At 40.6% G+C, this 12,546-nt stretch overlaps 1 protein-coding gene across 1 annotated transcript in view; it reads left to right on the top strand.

The window, feature by feature from the left end:
- Nucleotides 1-577: 577 nt before the first annotated feature.
- The window catches only part of c3h3orf70 (chromosome 3 C3orf70 homolog), a 40,125-nt gene continuing 28,156 nt past the window's right edge, over nucleotides 578-12,546 (top strand). The window contains exon 1 of the mRNA XM_062976464.1: nucleotides 578-925. Coding sequence (XP_062832534.1) covers nucleotides 718-925 — 208 coding nt within the window. The 5' untranslated portion in view covers nucleotides 578-717. The remainder of the gene's footprint in view (nucleotides 926-12,546) is intronic.

Raw genomic sequence — 12,546 nt, 5'->3', positions numbered from 1 at the left:
GATGCAAAACATTAAGAGTCCTTCCAGGCACTATCTCAAACAGATGTTGACAGGTCTGTAGCCGGGGGAGGGGGTGCTAGGGGTTCAACCCCCCCCCCTCCCCGAAATTTTCAAAACCCCTCTCAAAAAATTTTTCTGGCTATGGCCCTGCAGCAACCCAATTACAGAGCTTCATCCCAATCACAACCCAATCCAACTCTAGAATTTTGTGATACTATGGAACGTGACACTAACCCAGTCACAGAGAGGACAAGGGCAGGAAGCAAGACTGGGGATAGAAGCATCGAGCTGGAAGAGCACCGCAAGGGCCAACGAAAGCCTTCCATAAGACCTATCTCAGCCTTCTTTTCCCCAAGCTAAGCGTCCCCAGCTCCTGAAGTGGCTCCTCAATGGGCTTGGCATCCAGAGGTGGACGCAGTGTTATTGCAGGAAAGAGGTCTGACCCAAAGCAGAGCAGAGAGAGGGCGGGCTGTCATTTCCTTATTGCTTGGAAGGGACTCCCACCTCCCTCTTTCTCGGCGGAGGAGGGCGGTGCCACCCCAGCCCCTCCATCCATCCATCCGTCTCTCCGTCTCCATTTCGGGGCGGATCCTCCTTCCCCGTTCCGAGGCGGGGCCAGCCGGGCCAGCCTCGCCTGCCTGCCTGCCTCGGTGGCGCTGAGGCGGCGGCGGAGGGAACGGGGCAAGGAAGGAAAGAAGGAAGGAAGGAGGCAGCAGCATGAGCGGGACCGGGGCGCCATCGCCGGCCCCTTCCTCTGCCTCCTCCGCCGGGAAGAGCGAGAAGCTGGACGAGGCTCAAGCGCTGGCCCGCAGCTGCGCCGGGAGACCCGACTTCCAGCCCTGCGACGGGCTCTCGCTCTGCGCCACCCACAGCCACGGGAGGTGCTTCCGACTCCACTGGTGCTGCCACCTGGGATGGTGCCACTGTGAGTGGGGGCATCGTGGTGGGCCTGGGAAGCCTTGGGAGCCAGCCAAGCCCCGTGGAGGGAGCCAGGTTTCAATATCTGATGGGATATCACATATTAAGGATAGGGCAAGCTACCCCCTCTCTTGCTGCTCTAGGATCCAAAAGGCAGGGAAAGAGACCCAACCTCAAAATTAGGAAGGACTCCCTAAGATAGTGTTTTGGAGTCTCCTTCTCTGGAGGTTTTGAAGCAGAGTTTGGGTGGCCATCTGTCGGGAGGGCTTTGATTGTGTGTTTCTGCATGGGGTTGGATTGGATGGCCTTTTTTGGGTGGGGCTTCTTCTAAGTCAGGCATGGGCAAACTTTGGCCCTCCAGGTGTTTTGGACTTCAACTCCCACAATTCCTAACAGCCGGTAGGCTGTTAGGAATTGTGGGAGTTGAAGTCCAAAACACCTGGAGGGCCAAAGTTTGCCCATGCCTGATCTAAGTCGAAAATCCTATGATCAAGCTTGTTTCTGCCAGGACACTTGCCTGTGACTAAATCTGGATCTAATCCAAAGAGCTCACTTTGGTAATAATAATATAATACAGTGTAAAATAATATAATTATATTGTATTATATTCTTACCAAATTGAGCGCTTTGGGTTATAATATAATAATATGATACAATACAATACAATATTATTGTAATATAGACAATATAAATACAATATAATACAATATCAAATAATATAATTATATTGTATTATATTCTTACAAAAGTGAGCTCTTTGGGTTATAATGTAATGCGATATAAAATAAAACAATACATTACAATATTATGTTATAATATACACAACATAAATACAATATAACACAATATAAAATAATATAATTTTATTATATTGTATTATATTCTTACAAATTTGAGCTCTTTGACTTATAATATAGTGTGATATAAAATAATACAATACAATAATATTATATAAATATACATACAATATAATACAATATAAAAATATATAAAATATAATATAATTGTATTGTATTATAGTCTTACAAAAATGAGCTCTTTAGGTTATAATATAATGCAATATAAAATAAATTATACAATATTATTATATTATAATATACACAATATAATACAATATAAAATAATACAACTTGTACCCTCAGTTCGCTTCTGACATGAGAAATAAATAAAATTAATTATATTCTTACAAAAGTGAGCTCTTTGGGTTATAATATAATACAATACGCTATAAAATAAAATAATACAATACAATATTAGTATATTATATATACAGTATAAATACAATATAAAATAATATAATGATCTTCTATTTTTTTTTGTGTTGTCGAAGGCTTTCATGGCCGAAATCACTGGATTGCTACGAGTTTTCCGGGCAGTATGGTCATATTCCAGAAGCATTCTTTCCTGACATTTCACCCACATCTGGACAGGCATCCTCAGAGGTTGTGAGGTCTGTTGGAAACTAGTCAAGTAAGGTTTATATATCTGTGGAATGTCGAGGGTGAGAGAAAGAGCTCTTTTCTGTTTGAGGCACATGTGAATGTTTCATTTGGCCACCTTGATTAGCCTTGAATAGCCTTTCAGCTTCAAGGTCTGGCTGCCTGGGGATCCTTTGTTGGACCACTTTAACAACCACCATGTCAGACTATGCAGAGAAGCCACTGAAATCCATGAGCATGTGGACAATTTCAACAAAAGGAGGAAACCATGAAAATGAACAAAATCTGGCTACCAGTATTTTAAAAACTCTAAAATCAGGATAGTAAATAAAGAACAACACCCAGTAAACAGAGAAATTCCAGACATGAATCAATCAGGGCCACCTAACGCCTCCCAGCAAAGGATTCCCCCAGGCAGGAAGCACCTGGCCTTGAAGCTGAAAGGCTATTTGAGGCAAATCAAAGTGGCCAAATGAAACATTCACACCTGCCTCAAGAGTTCTTTCTCCCACCCTGAACATTCCACAGACGTATAAACCCCACTTGCCTAGTTTCCAACAGACCTCACAACCTCTGGGGATGCCTGCCATAGATGCAGGTGAAACATCAGGAAAGAATGCTTCTGGAACATGGCCATACAGCTCGGAAAACTCATAGCAACCCAGTGATTCTGGCCTCGTTCTATGGAGCTTTTGAAGCAGAGGCTGGATGGCCATCTGGCAGGAGGGCTTTGATTGTGTGTTTCTGCGTGGGGTTGGACTGGATAGCCGCCTTTGGGGGGGCTTCTTCTAACTCAGGTATGGGTGAACTTTGGCTCTCCAGATGTTTTGGACTTCAACCAAAACACCTGGAGGGCCAAAGTTTGCCCATGCCTGTTTTAAATCTAAGAACCTATAATTCTGTTGTCTGTAGACACCTCCAAGGTCATGTGGCCGGCATGACTGCATGGAGCGCTGTTACCTTCCCGCCAGAGCGGTACCTGTTGATCTACTCACATTTACATGTTTTCGAACTGCTAGGTTGGCAGGAGCTGGGGCTAACAGCGGGTGGTCATTCCGCTCCTGGGATTTGAACCTGGGGCCTTTTGGTCCGCAAGTTCAGCAGCTCAGCGCTTTAACACACTGCGCCACCAGGGGCCCCATATTGTAGTATACACAGTTATAATTCTATTATAATTATATTGTATTATAGTCTTACAAAAGGGAGCTCTTAGGATTATAATATAATACAATATAAAATAATACAATATAATCATATTGTATTATATTCTTACCAAAGTGAGATCGTTGGATTATAATATAATATAAAATAAAATAATACAATACAATACAATATTATTTTATTATAATAAACACAATATAATACAATATAAACATATATAATTATATTATATTCTTACAAAATATGAGCTCTTTGGTTTATAATATAATATTATACAATATAATAATACAGTACAATATTATTATATCATAATATACACACGCACCAAGGATCTGGGCATTGCAGACTACTGTCCAGAGGTAGGGAGGTGCTCGAGGCTGAGATGCAGAGGGAGGGGTGTGTGTGGCTGGTCCCAAAGGAGCCCCCCCCCCATTTGCACACAGATCCAGCCCCTGAGGTTTGAATCCGGACTTCTTATCTATGGGGGAAAGACCAGCACCCTCTCCTCTCCCGCCCTTCAGTGTCCAGAGCCAGGGTTTGAGGGCTGGATCAATGCTGGCTGATGGCGTGGCTGCCTTTCTGTCAGTGAAGAGAGCCAGGAGAAGGGCTGGGCTCAGCTGGGCTGGCTCTGTTTAACAGTGGAGCCAAGTGAGAGCAAATGATCTGGGCTGAAATATTGGCAGAGTAACAGTCCTCCTCACATCAAGTCCTTTTCACCACTCCAATCTTTGTGTCATTGGAATCCCCCTTCCTTGGTTAAAGAAGGAAATCCCTCTCCTGTCTCTCTCAGGCCACTATAGGGAGTTGTAGATTTCCTTCTGCAAATGCAGATTTTCAGACAGGAAATGCTCCTCCGGTGGGATTGGCTGCTGAAGCTGGCGGTTTTTCTCTCAGATGGTGTGCAGTGAGCGAGACTGTCCTGATTTGTGTAGGAAGTAACACCGGTGCAACTTGTAATAGTCATCCAAAAACAATACCCATAGTTTTATTACAATCAGTTCCATTATTGCATGAAAAAACCAAAGGTTCCTCATATTCCCACCCCCAAAAAGAGGCAGAACTAACAAAGCTTGCAATTGCTGTCTCATAAAATGCCTCTTTAAAGCAGTGTGAATTTTATTCAAGCCTCTTCTCTCTTTAAAAAAGCATTTTTATTTCTGTTTCCTTTCCAAGTTAAATAAACCTGGGGTGTTGTGTTGTGTTGTTTCCGGGCTTCGAGAATACATTAAAACAAATATCCTCTACCTTTAATAGATTAGGCTGACTAGAAGTGGAGGTGAGGCCATGCAGAAGAAAATGTGTGATATGTTTAAATGATGCTCTCTTTCCTCCCACTTTTTTTTTTAATTACCGTTGGTATGGCTCCAATAACAGTGTGTTTATTTATCAAGTCACAAAACATTTCTCAATTATTCCCTAAAGCCATTTCAATACCTAGAACTGAAAACTGAATCACGAGGCATGTTTCAGCACAGGAAATGCATGACAATTTCCCATTTCAGTTTGCTTTTATTCTTAGCCAAGTCTCCATGGATTTCCTTCTTGTTCACAGGGCATCATGGGCTGGGCTCGTGCCCCAGTTCTAGGAAAGGAATTATTATGGTTCCTGTTCCATTGCAAAATATATATAGTTTCTAAATTAGAAGGTTCACTTGGAAACTGCCTTCCCACAAAAGAAATTGCTACTAAACTGTTACCTGAATATTTGCATGTCTTATTCAAATATATTATGTTTGATCTGGCATATTTCTGCTGGATATTTAGCAGTGGACTACAATGTTACAAAGGGCAGCGAGACACATTCTTTGGGGATTAAGGGCATGTTTAAGAGGAACACACACACATCCTTGTGATTGGGGATATTCTGATAGCGGTCACTATTTCAACTGTGCAGGTTCTGTTTTCATTTGGTTGTGTCCATCTAGAAAATGAGGCTGTTGCTGAGTGAAACAGTGTTCCATTAAAACCTTAGTGATTCATATTCAGTGCTCTCTGGTAATGTTTTTTTGGATTCCTTTTCATAAAACACACAGCTCAGACAATTCACATCTGCTGCTTTCCTCCTCCTAATCACACAAGTTGAGTAGATTCTTCCTCCTCCACAGCACCAGAATCACAGTATGAGACTATGCTTTCTCTAAAATCAAGACCGGCTTTCTGTAAGACTAAAGATTTTGTGAAAGCATTCACTACAAATACTCCCAAGTGAGACCAAGCATAGAACTCAAATCACAGAGCTCTCTCTGCATATATAGTTTTAAAAAACATTGACATTTTAGCTTTTTGCATTATTTCTCATGGATTCAGGTAGGGGGAAATGCAGTAGAAAGGATATGAAAAACAGCTTTGTATTTGTGTGCCTTTGGGTGTATGTTATAAAATACAGCAGTGATGAGTGTGTGTGTATAATGATTCAGACCAGACATTTGTAGTGGTGGATGGAGTAAAGCTTTTCATCTTGATCCATAGTCTTAGTGAACCTTTCTTTCTGATGCTGCTGTTTGCCCTGGAATGGAAGCTGATATTGGCACCAAGATATGTCAGTGTGTTGCAGAGGTTTTATTGGGATTGTATGGCAGATACACAGATTCTGAGTTGATCCAAGATCCTTTATGTAGGTTACTCAAAACTATTTAAGAGATAGCATGTTGGTTTGAGCATTGGACTATAGCAATAAGGGCCAGGGTTGGAATCCCCATCCAGCCATGGAAACCCACTGGGTGACCTTGAACAAGTCACACTGCCTTAGCCTCAGGGGAATGCAAAAGCAAAACCCATGATAGGTAGCCAAGAAAACCCCATTAGGGCCACCATAACTCAGAAATGACTTGAAGGTACACAACAGCAACACATCCCAACCCTAATTTATGGGACGAACTCGCTTTCAAAATACACGTGTTGAATGCAGAATGTCTTAGATTTAATTTGTGTCCTTGTTTCCCAACCTGTGGGCTGTGGATCACTGGTAGGTCATGAGACCTAAAATAAGGTCCACGAGACATGCGGGGAAAATTGGCACCAGGGCCTGTTCCTGGGATTATTTGGGGTGCAATTCAGAAAATTGGATTGGATAGACCACATCAGCTCTAGATTATTAAATATGGTTTTATGTGGGTGAGCAGATGGCAACTTACTGGATGGTATATGTTCTGTATCAGAAATTAGAGCCGATGTGGTCTATCCAATGCATTTTTCTGAATCAGCATCCCAAATAATCAAACTGAATCTAAAGTTGACTAAAAACTGTTTTTTAGCGCTTTTTGGTACTAATGTTGGAGAGTGGTCTCTGGTCTAACTGGTCCCTGGACAAAAAAAGGTTGGGAACCACTGCCCTAAAGCCATTTAGGAAGAAGACAGAAACTAAATCTGAGACATACTGTCTGATTTGGAAGCTAAGCATGGTTAGCTCTGGTTCATACTTGGATGGGAGACCACCAGTGAATATCAGGCTGTGGGTTATATTTCAGAGGAAGGAACTGGCAAAACTATTTCTGAATATCCCTTGCCTTAGAAGACTCTATGAAATGCGTGGCGTCTCCATAAGTCAATAGGCAACATGGAGACACACACATATTCACCACGAATGGCTGGGGAAATGGCTGTCAGTTAGTTGTTTAGACAGTATTGACTATAGGAGCCTCTGTGTGGTGTCTTGGTTCAGCGCTTATCTACAAAGAGTTTCATTGTGTACTGGAACATTTTCTGACCACAGTGAGAATCCCACTGTTTTGCAGTTTGTCAAAATGACCCATTTTGTAAATAGGATTTTTGTGTGCAGAATCAAATATGACCATAATACCCACAACTGAAAAACAAACATTCACTTGAGGTAACATTTATTTCTAATACCACTTTGGGGAGAGGATTCTTTTAAGTAATATTTTTGTATTTAAAAAATTAATACAGTTAACCCTATCTACTGGGGTTAGGGGTGCATGACGCCTGTGAATGTGAAAAAATCATGAATTTAAAAAAGTCTATATATTTAACCTGATAGAACACCACTTGGAATCTCTAGGTCCTGCTACATGACTTTATGGTCACCTCCAGCTGGAAGACCAAGAGATTCTTAGAGAAGTGTTTTCTCAAGAAATATCTAGAGAGAAGGAATATCATGGTCTTTCAGTATAATTCTATAGGGATCTTCCAGTGGAAATTGCACTGAATTGCCTAGAGACTCCTAGACAGAACATGTTAATCAAATCCATAAAAGGCAAACCCAAAAATGTGGAGGGATGAAAGAATGAAAACCTTCTCTTGAATCCTAGAAATTAGGAATAAATTGTTATTTTTCAGGAGGCCCGTTGTTGCTGCTGTTGCTGCTGTTGTTGTTGCTGCTGCTGCTGCTGTTGCTGCTGTTGTTTTGTGCCTTCAAGTAATATCCTACTCATGGTAACTCTAAGGTGAACCTATCATAGGATTTGCTGGGACTGGGAGTGTAACTTGTCCAGCATCACCCAGAGGGTCTTCATCACTGAGTAGGAAATTAAACCCTGGTTGTTGTCTGATCCTCAAACCACTACACCAGTGATGGCCAACCTATGACACGCATGTCAGCACTGACACGCCTAGCCATTTTTGCTGACACACTGCCGCATGCAGATTGATTGAATGACTATGTCTTTTGTGGCCAAATTTGGTGTGATTTGGTCCAGTGGTTTTGTTGTTTACTCCATGGGAATTATGCACATTACATTTATCTATATATATAAAAGAGTGATGGCATCACGGCAATTCACAAAACAACAAAAGTACAGGCCCCCCAACCTCAAAATTTGACAACACAACCCATCATCCACGCCTCAAGGTTGATACAACAAAAAGAAAAGAAAAATAAAGTCCTAATTAGAGGGAGAGCAATAATTTTTTTTATCCAATTGCTGCCAGTTTAGAGGGCTAATCTCTGCCCACTTGGTTGCCTAGCAACCAGCCAAGGGGCAGCCAGGTTTCAGTTAGGGGACAGGCAAATTTAGGCCTCACTTAGGCTTCTTCCACAGATTATCAGATTTGAACTGGATTATATGGCAGTGTAGACTCAAGGCCCTTCCACACAGCTATATAACCCATTTATAATCTTATATTATCTGCTTTGCACTGGATTATCTTGACTCCACACTACCATATAATCCACTTCAGTGTGCATTTTATATAGCTGTGAAGAAGGGGCCTCATATAACCCTGTTCTGAGCAGATAATATAAGAATAGAAATATACAGTAGAGTCTCACTTATCCAACGTAAACAGGCCGGCAGGATAAGTGAATATGTTGGATAATAAGAAGGGATTCAGGAAAAGCCAATTAAACATCAAATTAGGTAATCGTTATACAAATTAAGCACCAAAACATCATATTATACAACAAATTTGACAGAAAAAGTAGTTCCATGCGCAGTAATGCTATGTAGTATTTACAGTAGAGTCTCACTTATCCAACACTCGCTTATCCAACGTTCTGGATTATCCAACGCATTTTTGTAGTCAATGCTTTCAATATATTTGGTGCTAAATTCATAAATCCAGTAATTTCTACCTAGAATTACTGTGTATTGAACTACTTTTTCTTCCAAATTTGTTGTCTAACATGATGTTTTGGTCCTTAATTTGTGAAATCATAACTTAATTTGATGTTTAATAGGCTTATCCTTAATCCCTCCTTATTATCCAACATATTCGCTTATCCAACATTCTGCCGGCCCGTTTATGTTGGATAAGTGAGACTCTACTGTACTGTATTTACAAATTTACCACTAAAATATCACAATGAATTTAAAACACTGACTACAAAAACATTGATTATGAAAAGGCAGACTGCGTTGGATAATCCAGAACATTGTATAAGCGAATGTTGGATAAGTAAGATTCTTCTTTAATATGAAATAATTACTGGGATAGAATAATGCAGAACAATATAATCTCTAAAACCAGGACAGTAAATAAACAGGGGAATTCCACACAGGAAACAATCAGGGCCAGCTAACACCTCCCAACAAAAAATTCACTCAGAGAGGAAACAGCCAGGCTTTAAAGCTGCAAGGCCATTACATCCTAATCATTTTTCCTAATTGCAGCATTCATACTTGCCTCCAACAAACAAAAAAACCAATCAGAAATATTGTATATTCACAACCTTTAGGAAATAATATCCCCTGATGGCGCAGCGTGTTAAAGCGCTGAGCTGCTGAACTTCTGGACTGAAAGGCCACAGGTTTGAATTGGGGGAGCGGAGAGAGCCCCCACTGTTAGCTCCAGCTTCTGCCAACCCAGAAGTTCGAAAACATGCAAATGTGAGTGCATCAATAGGTACTGCTCCGGCGGGAAGGTAACGCCGCTCCATGTAGTCATCCCACATGACCTTGGAGGAGTCTACGGACAACGCCGGCTCTTCGGCTTAGAAATGGAGATGAGCACCAACCCCCAGAGTCAGACATGACTGGACTTAATGTCAGGGGAAAACCTTTACCCTTGACCTTAACTACCACCAATTCCTCAATACTTTATTTCCCATACCACCAGACTTCGCCACAGCAACGCGTGGCCGGGCACAGCTAGTATATATATATATTATATCATTCTATTATTATTCTATTGTAGTATATTATCATATTATTACCATTATATTATTATTATATTATTCATTATTCATGACTACATTGAAACTAGAATAGAGAGAAATCAGTGTGGAAACTGCAAGAGGTACCATAGATTGTTGTACATGGAAATAATAGTAGTAAATAGTTTTTGATTTATTAACTACAGTTATATATTACAATTATACATTTTTGTTATTTAAACTATACATATTGCAAAATTATGTTTTTGCAATATGTATACCACCCAAGTCATGCTAGATTTTTTGGTGAATTTTGACACACCAAGTGCAAAAGGTTGCCCATCATTGCACTACACCATGCTGGCTCTCAATATTAATGTTATTATGGGACAATGTTCTGCCCCAATTACAACATAGTCTCTCCTAAAATAAATTATTCTGAATGAAGGCTATTACTGTTTTTCTATGCTGCAGTGGGCCTTGCAAGCATATTCCCTACACGTGCTGCAACTTGACTGGTTTTCTTATCTGGTACTTGTTTCAAAAGTAAAAGTGTCTTCTTGCTGTGGATACTTGCTAGGTGAAGATTGAGGTTGAAAGCTTCTGATGCTCTGTCTCAGATGTGGCACAAGGTGTACTTGAAATAAAAGCAAATTAAGATGAGACTTTTTTTTTTTTACATTTCCTGACCCCAGTGATCTCGAGTGCCTCCTCCCACTTGGGAGCAATTTCAGTTTTTTCTCAAACGAAGCAACCTACAATTAGAGCATGTCTCTTCTAATTCACTGCACTATGCTTTACCAAAATCAACATGTTGTGTTTTTTGTCCTGGTACATTAGATTGACTAGGACAGAAAGTGAATGTGGAGAAATGGAGTCAGTTTGTTGGGATTTTTTTTATCCCAAATAATTTTTTGTGTCAGGAGAGACTTGAGAACCTGCAAGACATTTCTAGTGTGTGAGAATAGGCTGTCTGCAAGGACATTGTCAAGGGGATACCCGGATGTTTGTTGTTTTACCATCCTTATGAGAGGCTTCTCTCATGTCCCTACATGGGGAGCTGGGGCTGACGGAGGGAGCTCACATGCTCTCCTCAGATTCGAACTGCCAACCTGTTGGTCAGCAGTTGGGACACACAAGGGTTTTAACCCAACTGTACATAACAAGTGCTTGAAATGTTGGGAAATTGTTTCGACCTTTAAAGACAACATGCTTACCTTGGAGCTTTAGTTCTGTAGAGATTCAACAACAAAACATGATTTTGAGAATTGAGTAGTCTGGTGTTGGCTAAAACAGTTTTTACAGTCATCTCCTATATATCAGGAGAGGAGGTTAAAGCAGTCTCAAGCAGTTATCTTCCATTTGCGGGGCAGGTCCTATTTATAAGTGTCAAGTGTATGACTAATGTGTTGGTATTTATATACTGACTCTTTGGAGATATTTTTCTCCAGTGGATGTTTTGATTTTAACATTTGGACTTTAGATTTTTCCAATGGAGAAATGGAATGGAAGAAGTAGAAGTGTTTTGAAGAAGAAGTAGATCGAAGAAAGAGATAATATTAGGGGAAAATATTAGTGGTGTTAATAAGATTATGTTGTAACACAACAAAAAACAAGCAAGAAACAAGAATGTGGTGGCCATAGAGAGTTGAGCATCCTTGTGCTTTCCTGGATTGCCTTGCCCAGTTAATTGGTTCTTCAATTAAAATTGATAGTTCATGATCACAGTATAACGTTTTCCCACACTTCCTCCATTTCTATGAGTGAACAATTTTGAGTTAGTTTAAGCATTATTTATTTATTTATTTATTTATAGACAGCTTTTCTCACCCCTTGGGGGACTCAAAGCGGTGCACAACATAATAATGGCAAAGATTCACATCCATATAAACAAAGTACATCATAAATCTAAAACAATCACATATAATTATAAATTAAAATAATTAAAAACTATACATCAGACATAAGCATAAAACATTAAAACATTAAATATTAAGACATTTAGACATTGCATCAATCCTGTGATTTCCTTTAGCTCTTTGACTATTGCTATCATTTGTTGAATGCCTGCTTGCATAGCAAGTTTTAAGCTGATCTGATCTCACTTTGGAGGGAGTTTCACAGTCAAGGGACCACCACCAAGAAGACCCTGTCTCTCATCCCTATCAATCGTACCTGTGAAGGTGGTGGGAACGAGAGCAGGACCTCCTTATCCGATCTTAATGCTCTAAACTGGCTCATAAAGAGAGAAGCATTCTGACAGGTAAGCTGGACCAGAATAGTTTAGGCCTTATAGACTAAAGTCAGCACTTTGAATTGTGCTCAGTAACAGACTGGCAGCCAGTGGAGCTGATACAATGGAGATTGTATGCTTCCTGTATGCCGCTTCAGTAAGGAACCTAGCTGCCTCCCATTGGACTCCTTGAAGCTTCCAAACAGTCTTCAAAGGCAACCCCACATACAGTGCATTGCAGTAGT

Source organism: Anolis carolinensis, chromosome 3 (genome assembly GCF_035594765.1).
Source record: "Anolis carolinensis isolate JA03-04 chromosome 3, rAnoCar3.1.pri, whole genome shotgun sequence".
NCBI lineage: Eukaryota > Metazoa > Chordata > Lepidosauria > Squamata > Dactyloidae > Anolis > Anolis carolinensis.
This window is presented reverse-complemented; position numbering and strand designations above follow the sequence as displayed.